At 41.8% G+C, this 12,740-nt stretch overlaps 1 protein-coding gene across 4 annotated transcripts in view; it reads left to right on the top strand.

The window, feature by feature from the left end:
- lrp8 (low density lipoprotein receptor-related protein 8, apolipoprotein e receptor) overlaps positions 1-12,740 on the top strand; it is a 123,886-nt gene that overhangs the window by 110,901 nt on the left and 245 nt on the right. The window contains exons 18-20 of one of the 4 annotated variants that reach the window (XM_058072223.1): positions 1,643-1,711; positions 6,858-7,030; positions 8,698-12,687. In XM_058072223.1, coding sequence (XP_057928206.1) covers positions 1,643-1,711; positions 6,858-7,030; positions 8,698-8,736 — 281 coding nt within the window. In that variant the 3' untranslated portion in view covers positions 8,737-12,687. Of the gene's footprint in view, positions 1-1,642; positions 1,712-6,839; positions 12,688-12,740 lie in introns of those variants that run through there. The other 3 variants (XM_058072222.1, XM_058072220.1, XM_058072224.1) reach the window with 3 other exon arrangements.

Genomic DNA, 12,740 nt, shown 5'->3' with positions numbered 1-12,740 from the left:
CAAGTAATTGGCCCAAAAAAAAAAAAAATAGAAAATTGAATTTTAGTTCAAGGTCATATAAAAGTCAGCAATAATAGATGTAAGCATTTATGGCTGAATTCACTGTAGTCTGTTACAAACTTCACTATCAAAAGTGGACAGTTAGAGCTGTATACTTGTTCACATGAAATTTATTGTAAATGTCAGCAGCAGGTACAGTCATTATTACACACACTGACCCAGCTTGCTTTCTATCACATCCATCCATTCTCCTGGTGGATCCCGAAGCGTTTCCAGGCTACTTGAGAGACATAGTCTTAACAAAGTCTTCCCTGAGGCCTCCTAACAGTCAGACGTGCCCTGAACACCTCCCCAGGGAGGCGTCCAGCAGGCAACCGGATGAGAATTACCTCATCTGGTTCCTCTCAATGCGGACGGACAGCAATTCTACTAAGGCCACCATATAAACAAAACTCAATTTTCTTTTTTCCGTCACCACGCAAAGCTTATGAACTTTAGGTGAAGGAAGGAGCTTAGATCAACCAGTAAGAGAGCACATAACATTCATTCATTTTCTACCGCTTTTTCCTCACGAGGGTCGCGGGGGTGCTGGAGCCTATCCCAGCTGTCTTTTGGGCGAGAGGCGGGGTAAACCCTGGACTGGTCGCCAGCCAATCACAGGGCACATACAGACAAACAACCATTCACACTCACATTAGACAATTTGGAGTCAATTAACCTAGCATGTTTTTGGAATGTGGGAGGAAACCGGAGTATCCGGAGAAAACCCACGCATGCACGGGGAGAACATGTAAACTCCACACAGAGATGGCCGAGGGTGGAATTGAATCCAGGTTTCCTCGCTGTGAGGTCTGCGTGCTAACCACTCGACCGCTGTGCAGCCAGCACATAACATTCATTTATTCATTTTCTACCGCTTTTTCCTCACGAGGGTCGCGGGGGTGCTGGAGCCTATCCCAGCTGCCTTCGGACGAGAGGTGGTCGCCAGCCAATCACAGGGCACACATAGACAAACAACCATTCACACTCACATTCATACCTATGGACAATTTGGAGTCACCAATTAACCTAGCATGTTTTTGGAATGTGGGAGGAAACCAGAGTACCCGGAGAAAACCCGCGCATGCAAATTCCACACAGAGATGGCCGAGAGTGGAATTGAACCCTGGTCTCCTAGCTGTGAGGTCTAACCACTCAACCGTCGTGCCGCCCCAGCACATAGCATAATAAACATAATTATTCCTTGACTGGAATCTGTCTATATTGTCCTAACTCTGAAATAACCAATGAATGGATGCTTTGTTTGGGTACTGCTTGTTCCATCAAACACTTAATCCTACGAAACCTTGGATGTACGAAAACCGAAAAACGAAATTCTATGTTGCCTTGAAAAATCATGCAAACTACAACTGTATCTCCTTTAGCTGTATGGATCCTTGGTCCATGTGCCAAATTTAGAGTAAAATAAGAATATATATCAGCCCATATACAGTAGCTTATATTGCACACGTTTCCAACATGAAACTTCCCTGCTGCAACATGCTTTACTTTCTCTCTAGCAAGGTCTTTGGGGATTATTTTGAAAAGAACTTTGGGCTAAGTTGTGTTTTTCTCTCTCTCTCGTTCCTTCTTGTCATCTCAGCTGCGAGTGATCACTACCTCATAGGCAACAACATCACAGTAGCTGTCTTGGGGATAGTCATTCCTATCGGTGAGTTATCTTGACTTCTAGCTGTGTTGTTTTGGCTTTTTTTTTGCTTGCCTGCTTTCCCTCCTGGCTTCTCCTTCTACGATTGTTGTGTGTAGATGTGATGGTTATGTGTGTTTGTGTGTGCATGCATGACTCTGACTTAACACGTCTTTGTACGCCCACCTGCCTGATTAATGTGACTTAATTTGTGGTTTTAAACACAGACACGTCCTATGTCTGCCATCAGTGGTTTGGAGCTGAAAATACTTAACAATGTAGTCATTCGGAAAATGTGCTATTATTCAGCCGCAGCCTCCAGGCCGCTGAAGGATGCTATTATAGGCCAGTAAGCTGATCAGTCAGCGGTGGTCTTGGTAATGTGCACATTATGTCATTATTAGGAGGATTCAAGCAATTGTGAAATTCGGTTTGTTTTTTCATCACATTTGACCGGCGACAAATAGCATTAAGTCCCCACTTGGAGCCTATAGTGTTTTCCCACGGCAATCTATGCATTGCCATGACCCAGTTCTTGAACCCAGGCTCACCCTGGGCTGCAATCAGGTTTTGAAATAGATGAAACAACAAAAGGCTGAACAAGAATTGATTATACGGGGGTTATTGCACTACTGCTTTGTTTCTTGGAGCAGTAGCTCAAACTTAAGCTATAACAACGTTGCTTTTGTGTATAAAATACTATGAGTTCACCTTAACAAAACTAAATACACAATACCTTTGTTTTGACTCCCATTTTTCCACACATTAGGTAGAAATTATTATTATCTATAACAGTAATAAATACAAATTCTGCATGATATGTAAGGCATTACATGCCACTACTCATTTCAAAGTGGTTAAAAAGTATGAAAATTGCACAGGTCCTTGAAGTGGTCACAACAAGAAGACACAGTGAAGGCTTTACTACACTACAGCGTCACTGCGCTGGCATAGGCAACAGTGGCTTCCTACACCCCCTTTCAACCCTCCTTTAGAGCCTGACGTGCACCTCAAAAATATATATGTTAACTAAGGATAGACCGATACATCGGCCGATATTTGCGTTTTTTCCTTGAATTGGTATCGGCCGACACGCATGTGGGTTTGCCGATATAATTTTCCGCCGCATGATTTACAGTCAAGCTACAGTCAAGATAAAAACAATGCTAGATAAATTTAAACTACGACAGAATGTTTTGCACATGGTTGAATATTTATTTCTTTTAAAGTTGATAATGCCGTTTAAATGTGTGTTTAAGAAAACTGAATCCTACTGTGTTCAGTGTTTACATTTCAATAAATATTTCTTTAAACATGAGACCTGTGATATTTGTTATCATGGTCATTTTTTCATGTAAATTGAGGGATCAAAAGCAGTATCGGCCACAAATATCGGCCCAAGCAAAATCGGCCATCAGCTAAGGGAGATGGAAAAAAATCGGTATCGGCATCGGCCCCAAAAAAACCATATCGGTCGATCCCTAATATTAACCTCATGTCAACACCGATGCGGAATGTAGAGCTTTATTTCCCGGTATCTAGCTTTTCCGGTATTTCCTTCATATAAAGTGTCCCTTTTTAAATCTGCAAAACAACAGAGAAATCTGAAAACATTTGCATATATGAGCACTTACGGTTTCCCACTGTCACTGACTGAGAAATGTCACACACTCCGCTGTCATCAGTAGGATCAGTGTAGTAACAATGCTAAAGTATAATGAGGCTGAGCAAACACATTTGATTTGCTTTGCTCTGATAGAGGGGCTCATTTCATTTCAAGTGTGAATGATATTGTCCAAATCTTTATTTGTACCAAACAAGTGGACCAAACCATTTGAAGAGCTCAATATTGGCCTGTTTAAATAATCATGAAAAGCATGTGATGAGGGAAATTACAACTATATACGAGCCTTGTGTCATCCTGGCTTTTTTTAATCAATACATTTGATAAGTCATTGGTATCTCAGCTGGGAAACTAAGTACAACAAGCATCATATGTACTATAATATGTACTAATATGTAATATGTACTATAACTTAGTAGTACAAAACAGTTCAAGTACACCCTGGACTCGTCGCCAGCCAATCACAGGGAACATATAGACAAACAACCATTCACACTCACATTCATACCTATGGACAATTTGGAGTCGCCAATTAACCTAGCATGTTTTTGGAATGTGGGAGGAAACTGGAGAACTCGGAAAAAACCCACACATGCACGGGGAGAACATGCAAACTCCACACAGAGATGGCCAAGGGTGGAATTGAACCCTGGTCTCCTAGCTGTGAGGTCTGCGCGCTAACCACTAGACCGCCCATGCCGCCCCGTTTGTTGTTTATGTTCCTTCCAAATTTTACATCCAAATCGAGAATCGTTAGGAACTGTAATCGAAATGAGGAATAGCAGTCAGAACCGAAACATGTGTCCAAAAATACCCGGTTCAATTCCCCTAGCGATAACATCTGTTATTATGTCTACTATATTGAGTAATACAAGTGTAAAGGTGACTGTAGGGAAGCTATTTCATGTCGAGAGGGCTCTAACAATGTTAAAACCCCTATTTAGAAGATCATATAGAGGTTCACTATGCTCTGATTAACCAACTTTCTTTTGTGAATAAGGGATCTTATTTTGCAGAAATGTACTTTAATTGTGTCAATTAACCATGGTAAACGAGGGTTCACTGTAATTACTTTTTATACACTGAATTGTGATGAGTTAAAGGCACACCTATCCGATATTGAATCAATGAATCAATGTCTTTTATGGCAGCCTTACATTTTATTCATTTATTGGAAAATGGGAGTAAAATTATAACATACAAACACGCCGTAGTTTCCAGCAGTCAATCATCCCAAGAATAGTAATAGTTTTGCTATTCTACTGGATGTGATTTAAAATGAGAATCCAATTTCATGGAGTCAAATTGAGAATTCAGCTGGATGTAAAAAAAGGCCTTTAAGGATCAGCATATGCCTGAAACCTCTTTCATCTCCGGTATTGAGCACAATGGCACTTCTCAAACATTGTACTGCTACCCCCCCCCCCCCCCCCCCCCCCTTGCCAATTGAGATATCAACTCAGCTCATTATAACAACCCCCAAGATTATTAACCCCTGCCCATCCGTTCCATATTCTACAATTCATTGAAGCAATAAATCCCTTTATTCTGCATTTTTGGCAGCTCTGCAACATTAATTATTGTCACAGGTCTACAAGGGCCAGATTTCTGTACCCTAATTCTGCATCCCCATCATCTAATGAACCGCGCCCACCCACACCCCCTCAAGGGGAATCCGGCCGACTGTTATAATCACTACTTAGCCAAAGTATGGCATTTATGTTTCTCTGTAATAGGACTAAAATGTTCTAAATGAAGGAGGCAAAAGCTGAACATACACTACGGAGAGCAATAAAACTGTGTGGGGTTTCATCTTCAGTGAGGGAGTTCGAGTGCATGTCTAATACCAGAGTGGTTTCAGGGCTCTGTCACTGATGAGCATGATGAATTTATGGATGGGCAAATTAGCTCATTTTTAATCTTTTTTTTTACCCCCTCTTTATTGACACGTTTTGTATTAATCATGTTGCATGCTTATTATTATCAGCGCAGTACAGGTACTTCGGAGTACACATAATAATTAGGCTAAAGAGACTGAGCTCATCTCAAACACTCCAAAGAGCCGAGCTTTCAATAATCATCCAAACACCATTATGAAGGGGTATTAAGATGGTCTTGGAGTTCCTAAGCTTAGGCTTTTATTATGCAAAAAAAATAATCTAAAATCAATTCAATCAATTTAAGACTGATGGTGAACTGTCCCATGCATGTTGTGTGAATGTGTCTTTGAGATAGAATGCATTGATGCATGCAAGTGATCATGCACGTGTTATGTTTCTGTGTTTTTGAGTTGAAATGTAGCCTGAGGATGAATGTAATAGAATGTATTGTTGTTGTATCATAAGAAGGCTTATTATTTTCTTTTTGTCAAGGTATAGATTCAGTTTTTCAGCAGAGGGGTCCTGCAGGTCTTTTTTCACAAATGGCTGTTTGCCATGCCTTAACCAAACTAGTCACTGACTATATTGATTGGATGTAAAAATAATAAAAATGGGTTATTTAATGCTAGGAGTCCACTGGGCCGGCGCCAGTTGGTGCCAGTTTGCACCAAAGATTATGTGATTGGCGCGTAGTGGCTTGCGGATGTTCGCTCGGCATGTTGCCATGTTGCCGTTTTTTGGCGCCACAGCGAGCCACTACACGCCAATCACATCATCTTTGGCGCGAATTGGCATCAACTGCCGCCGGCCAAGTGGACTCCTAGCATCATTGGCGCAACTTGGCTCGAGCCATTACATTCCAGTGGATTCCAATTGGATTGTTTGCAACATTTGGTTCCACTTGGTGGACACTTGCATCAAGCAATCCGTGCGACAAAGATTTTAAACAATTGGAACTAAATTTTCTTGCCGCCAAACGAAATTTTTGCCAGGAGGCCGTTGGAGCCACTGCACGCCACAGCAAATTGCATTGGCACGAACTGGCACCAACTGGCACCAACTGGCACCAACTGGCGCATCAGGTGCTAAAAAGTATCAATAATTATTTGCTAACTCAATTTATTACAGGACTAAGCTTGAAGCATCTAAACAAGATTGATTGCAATTAAATATCACCTTTTTCAATTAAACTGTGACTAGTGACACGCAGGTGAGACAGAGCCTTAAAAAAATGCAATAAATATAAATATTTGTCCATTGAAGTTTATTCTAAACATATTTCTGTATGATTCTAATCTTTTGAAAAAAAAATTTTAATACAAATTGCTGAATGCGGACATGTCCTGATCAAATATGGGGCCAAAAACAAAGATGAGGCTGCCGTGAGTGTACAAGATGAGTGTACTGAGTTGGATTATGGTGCCTGCCAGTTTGTTGCCAATATACGATGTTTCAGAAACCACACGTCACCGTCAACTCTTTGATTCATTTGGTTTTGAAAAGTGAAGAAAGAAAATAATGAGCCCTCGGAAAGCGTGTGTGTGTGTGTGTTTGATGTATGAGTGCTTAATGTGCCGCTCTGTGTCCCCTGGGCTGTGTTAACGCTCCCGCCGTGTGTTGTTGTTGTGTGTGTGTTAAACACATGCAGTCCCTATCCTTGCCACAGTGGTCATTGGGTTGCTTTGCTCCGGCGCATACCTGGTGTGGCGAAACTGGCGGCGTAAGAACACCAAAAGCATGAACTTCGACAACCCTGTTTACCGCAAGACCACAGAAGACGACGACGACGAAATCCACATCGGCCGACACAGCGAGTCCATCGGTCACGTCTACCCGGCAGTGAGTGGCAGCCACAGTCAGCCGTTCATAGCGCTTCCTCTAGGGGGCGGCATTAGCGACAACAACTCTCATTGGTACTCAGGGGCGCCAATGTTATCCAGCGGTAAATGAGAGACAGAACAATCAGAAAAGTCCAGTTGTTGTCTACGTGCACACAACAACACACTCACACATCCAGTTTGCAGTAATAACTGAAAACACACAAAGCCCTGCACCATGCTACCATTCCTCGACCCACCATGATCATATAGTACACACATTTATCAATTATGCATTTTTTGATATCATACTTCCATTCCAATTTTTGTACTGGTAGTTTTCCTATGTGTATAGGTGTTCTGTGAATACATAATATTCTTTTTTTTACTGTCAAGGTCCGTGTTATGAAACGAATCATCGTCACTGACGCACATCACAGAACTGACGTTTTATTTTATTCATATAAGTGATTACTGCAATAGAAAAAACACTGGGACCCTTGTCAGTGAGCACTGGTGACTCAGAGATTTTTATATGCAATGTCGCGTCATTAAGACTCATTGCCTCCGCAGCGCTAGCTAATATTGATTCACTGGTGGTAGAGCTCCGTAGGTCACCAAAGAAAGCCCACAGGATAGCACAATTGTTTTTTTTTAGGTTATTTATGCAATGCCGCTATCAGAACCAGAAAAACTTCTGGTTCCAGGGTTGGCACTCCCTAACTACAGAATACACGATATGCGTAGGTGGACCCCGTTTTACGCAAATGCACCGAGGATGTGCATCACTGCTGTGAGGCGTTGAGCTCCAAGTTAAAAAGAGGAAATAATCTGACACCACACTCATTGCCATCGTGTTTGGCAGCCTTGCAGCAAAATAAGATTAAAAAAAAAAAAAGCTAGAATTCACCCACTTTTGTCAACGCCAGCAGGGTGTGGCTGAGATCCCATCCACACACAGTTTATTTTATTTTATGTATGCTTCTGTGTATTTCTATTACTCCAAAACATGTATCCCAGTAACTGTAGGCTCAAGTGAAACAGCCTTGAATGGGTCGGTTAGGTCCTAGAGATGCGGTGACCACAGCTACCATGGGGGCGGGGGGGGTCCAAATAACATTCTGCTTAAGGCACCAAGTCCAGGTTTGGAGAGTGACAACTGCCATAAGAAACGATGCGTTCAAAGTCCAAAAAGGAAGCACAATCATTGGAAACATTGATTCCATATCATTTTGTTGTCAGTGTTGGAGAGCACGTAGAGATGGGCATCCAAAAAGAACAATAGGGGAGGAATGGGATGTGGGGGGGGGGGGGGGGGGTCCTATCTCTTTGATCAGTTGGCATGGTAACCCAGATTTCTTTGTACCGCTCCAATGGGGAAGGCGGCACACAATTTTGGATATATTGGCATGATGACAAGCTGAAGACAGGTGCATGAACGTGTCATTTTTAAAGGGAATTAAAAATTGCTTTTGGTATTTTGGTAAGGAGGTGAGGGGGAGTTTAGGTTTTTTTTTTTTTCTTCCTTGTGGCAAAGCATTTGCAGCCAAAGGCAAGCACAAAGCATCCCTCAAACAGAAAAGGTTGGAGCTAAATGTTAGAAATCAATGGCTGAAGCATTTATTTTTGTTGTTTTTGTCCATCATTTTCTAATTTGCATTGGTAACATGTTTTATCTGCTGTTTCCAGCTAGTGGCACTCAGTCTGGAGGACGATGGCTATCCCTGAAGAAGGGATACGGCCTGTGTGCCTTCGTTCTCACCTTGACCCCTCCTCCCTCCGTCCCTCCACATCCATACCTCCACAATGAGGCCTGGCTCGGCGCGGAGGAGACACTCCTCCTGTTGCTTCCTTTTTAAAGGAGCAGGGATGACACGTGCAACCCGTATATCCCCGCCTTTATCCCATAGATCTCACACTGTAGTCTACTACCACTAGCTGCTACTACATTCTCTAATTCTAGTGTGTAGTAGCCTGTTCTCCTCCTCTCTCTCTCTCTCTCTCTCGGTAGTGAGTGCATTAACATGCTGCTCTTCTCAAACTAACCTCATTGAGCTCATTAAGAGAGAGAGAGTCATCATGCATTCTTAATTCTTCATGTTTTATTTATTTTCATGTTTGCTGGTGTAAATATGTAACCAGTACATCCAGACAGATTTTTACTCCGCTCAAATGACACTGAGTATTCGGAAAAGACAATTTTTTCCTTATTCTGCTTAAATGTTTATCTGTAACATTCTTCGGAGGAGGTTTTTTTTTAAACTTTTCCCTCCCCAGCCGTTCCCATCTGCCTCTGCCGTGCATATTGTTCTGAGGTAAGCAAAGGAGGCTGTGAACATGACAAGGTAGGGATTGGTGTGGACGTTTGGAGGTGATTTGAGGGTGGAAGAGTAAGAAAGGAGCTTTTTTTTTTTGATGTGACTACAAGGATTTATTCCACCAGAGGGTAGCGCTTCAAGGCGAAACGCAGCAAGGCGGAAAATAACAATTATGAGTAATCCTCTGTGTTGGCATCAGAGGTATGCGTACTGGTTACGATGAACTTGAATGAGTTTGTTTGCTTATTCTCAGTCAGTGTTTTAGATACCTTTTGTGTGCTTGTCGCTGCTGCTGCTACTGTAGATGATGGTTCAAGCCCGGGGCTGGATAAAGGGGACAGTCGATCAGTCATTGTATCCCGATGAAATTAGATATATTTTAGTATCTGGACAGAATGCTGACTACAGGTGGCCATGGGGTTATGTCTCTCGAAGGTTATGTCTCGCGGGCCTTTCTACTGTCTTTTCTTTTCTTGTAACAGTGCACAGAATCCATGAACCCTTCAGCATTGAATAATCCTAATCCTTCATGAATGCCACAACACTCGGTTGGGATCAAAAGTGCGGCCAATGTCAGTGGAGGTTTCTTTTCTCTCTGAGCTTTTCGTGATGTTCATTTCCGCGGCAATGGGTTTCCTTTTCTTTGGCGCACTGCCGCTCAGGAGACATAATGGAGACTAAAAAGTTAATAAGTATTAGTGTCAAGATGCTGTCTTATCCAAAAAAATACAATACAAAATACAAAATATACGCGAGGACAAACAGACTTACGCTATGTACGCTCATGTTTATGCTAAAAGGACTACAGTTCCCATGGTGCTGCACTGCTTGACCAGGAAGTATTGAGTTTCGAGAAAGGATGCCACTATCACATGTTTTGTATTCTGACAAATCTGAAGTAACTTTGTCGAAATGTAGGATTACTACAAAAACAGCCACACGCAGTGACGCCGGGAACGCCGAGTGCATTTAGCATTGCAATGTTTGTAGTGTGCGTAAAGCGCTTCATGTGCGAATGTGAGTGTGAATGGTTGTTTGTCTATATGTGCCCTGTGATTGGCTGGCGACCAGTCCAGGGTGTACCCTGCCTCTCGCCCGAAGACAGCTGGGATAGGCTCCAGCATCTCCTGCGACCCTCGTTAGGATAAGCAGTAGAAAATGAATGAATGAATGAGTAGCGATGCCATAGTTCACAGTCGCGAGACGGCGAGAAATATCACCCCTACTGGTGACACCATGACAGAGTCTCGCATTTATGTACAAAAAAATCAGTGTTTGATTCCTTCAAGGGAAACATTGTAACACCAAGGATTGACCACCTGTAAAGGAAAATGTAACAATGTTATAAGTCATTTTAAATCTACATATGAGAAGAAAGGGATAATCAAGTTTTATTGTTTTTTCAGTTGGAACATTTGGTTTCATACATTGGTGGTAAACCATTGGAAAGCATTTTTTTTTCTTGCTTTTGCGTGCTGCAGAAATGTTCCAGACCCACTGGATGGGCTTAAATGCCCAGTGAATATTGCAGTAATTGGCCAGATGACTTTGTAATGGTGATGCACTTTAAACCACCAGAGCAAGTAAACATGATAGCCGTTGATATGGCACATTAACACTTCTACCTAGTGCATGCTTTTATATGGGGAACTGACATGATTGCATGTTAAATATTATGCTTAATTCAATTAAATATGAAGCATCAGGCAGGACAACACCACATTTTGTTGAATATGATTTTTTTTTTTTATTGATTGTGCTGTGGAGTTTGCATGTTCTCCTTGTGCATGCGTGGGTTCCAAAAATATGCTAGGTTAATTGGCGACTCCAAAATTGTCCATAGGTATGAATGTGAGTGTGAATGGTTGTTTGTCTATATGTGCCCTGTGATTGGCTGGCCACCAGTCCAGGGTGTACCCCGCCTCTCGCCCGACGACAGCTGGGATAGGCTCCAGCACTCTGCGAACCCCATGAGGATAAGCAGTAGAAAATGAATGAATGAATGATTGTTCCGTATGTAGATGTGACATGAATGGACCAGTTCATTTTACAGTACTGGGGAGGTGTTGGTAAGTTACACTAAAAGGTACTCATCAGTATTTATTAGTAATTGATCCTCATGTCTCAACACCACAGAATTGGTACACCCATCAATAATTTTAAGTGCTATCTTGAAGATATGTGCTGAGTTGAACGGACCTAAGAAACCAAATTCTAAAATTGGTCATGACTTTTGCTCCCTGTCCAACCCCCCCTCGGTTTGTTTTTCTTGTAGTACTCTTTGCACTCCCCAAGTTGGTCTTCCAGATCGCCGCATAAGCAGATAATTGAATTTCTTACCCCACCGGATGCTTTCTAACACCAGTGACACCTTTACCACATCTTAACTGCATGCACTCCATCACTAAAGAGTAACACCACAGCAACATCAGCATCTTTTCTTGTATTCCCGTGTCTTGTTTCTGTGGTTGTGATGCGCCTGTATTTTAGTGCCCCCCTCCCCATCATCTCTCTCGCTATCCCATTTTCATCCGAGCATCGCCATCTTTTCTTTGCAAGGGCTATCACTATGATGAAGGTAAACACACACACTAGAAGACCACATGAAAAGTGTCAGGAAGACACTTTCCCAAGGAGGAAGCACTTAAAAAGGATGCTGGCACAAAAGAAGTCGCCCCCTCGCCTGCATTTTGGATCATGAAATGACCTCTGTATCTTAACCAACTGAATTCTCCTATTTTTTTTCCTTTCCATGTAAAATGTTTTCTTTCTGACTGTTGTTTTTTTTCTCCCTATATGGAAATGACGTCATGTTATGGATAATTGTAACGTTTAGTTTTTTTTCATCATCTGCAAAATGAACACAAAACAATGGGGGTTCCATCCATTCCACAGCCATACAGTCGACATTTTTTATGCTGTTTGTTGCACAAAAAACTTTTTCAAGAAGCCTTCTGCACTGTGTAAAGAGATAATGCTCTTAGGAGGGGAGGGGGGGAAAGGTGAATCGGTCCGGTGGTACAGTCCAATGGTTTTGAATTATGACTTGTAAATACTTTTCATACAACTTTTTGATAGTGTTTTAAATGTATCTGTAAAGAAAACATGTACATAAACCACTGGGGTGAAAAAAAAAAAAACGAGTGTAGACTATATGAAATTATTTGTACACAAGAACACTGGATTTCTTTACTACTTGATTGTAACTAAAATTAATAATCTGCCAAAGTGTTTTTATTTGACTTTTACCTGTTGTCTGTTCCATTTGTTTGCTTTTTAACAGAATTGCAGAGTTTTATGTTCATATACTGTATTTAATTCTGTTGAATAGATTTTGTTGTTGTGTGGGTGTATTTTTTTTCCAGCTGGAGAGGGGGGTGGGGGTGGGGGGGTTATCTTTTTAATTTATTGGTG

This window comes from Doryrhamphus excisus, chromosome 5, assembly GCF_030265055.1.
Source record: "Doryrhamphus excisus isolate RoL2022-K1 chromosome 5, RoL_Dexc_1.0, whole genome shotgun sequence".
Classification (NCBI taxonomy): domain Eukaryota; kingdom Metazoa; phylum Chordata; class Actinopteri; order Syngnathiformes; family Syngnathidae; genus Doryrhamphus; species Doryrhamphus excisus.
The sequence above is the reverse complement of the archived record's forward strand: the minus strand, read 5'-3'. Positions and strand labels throughout refer to the sequence as shown.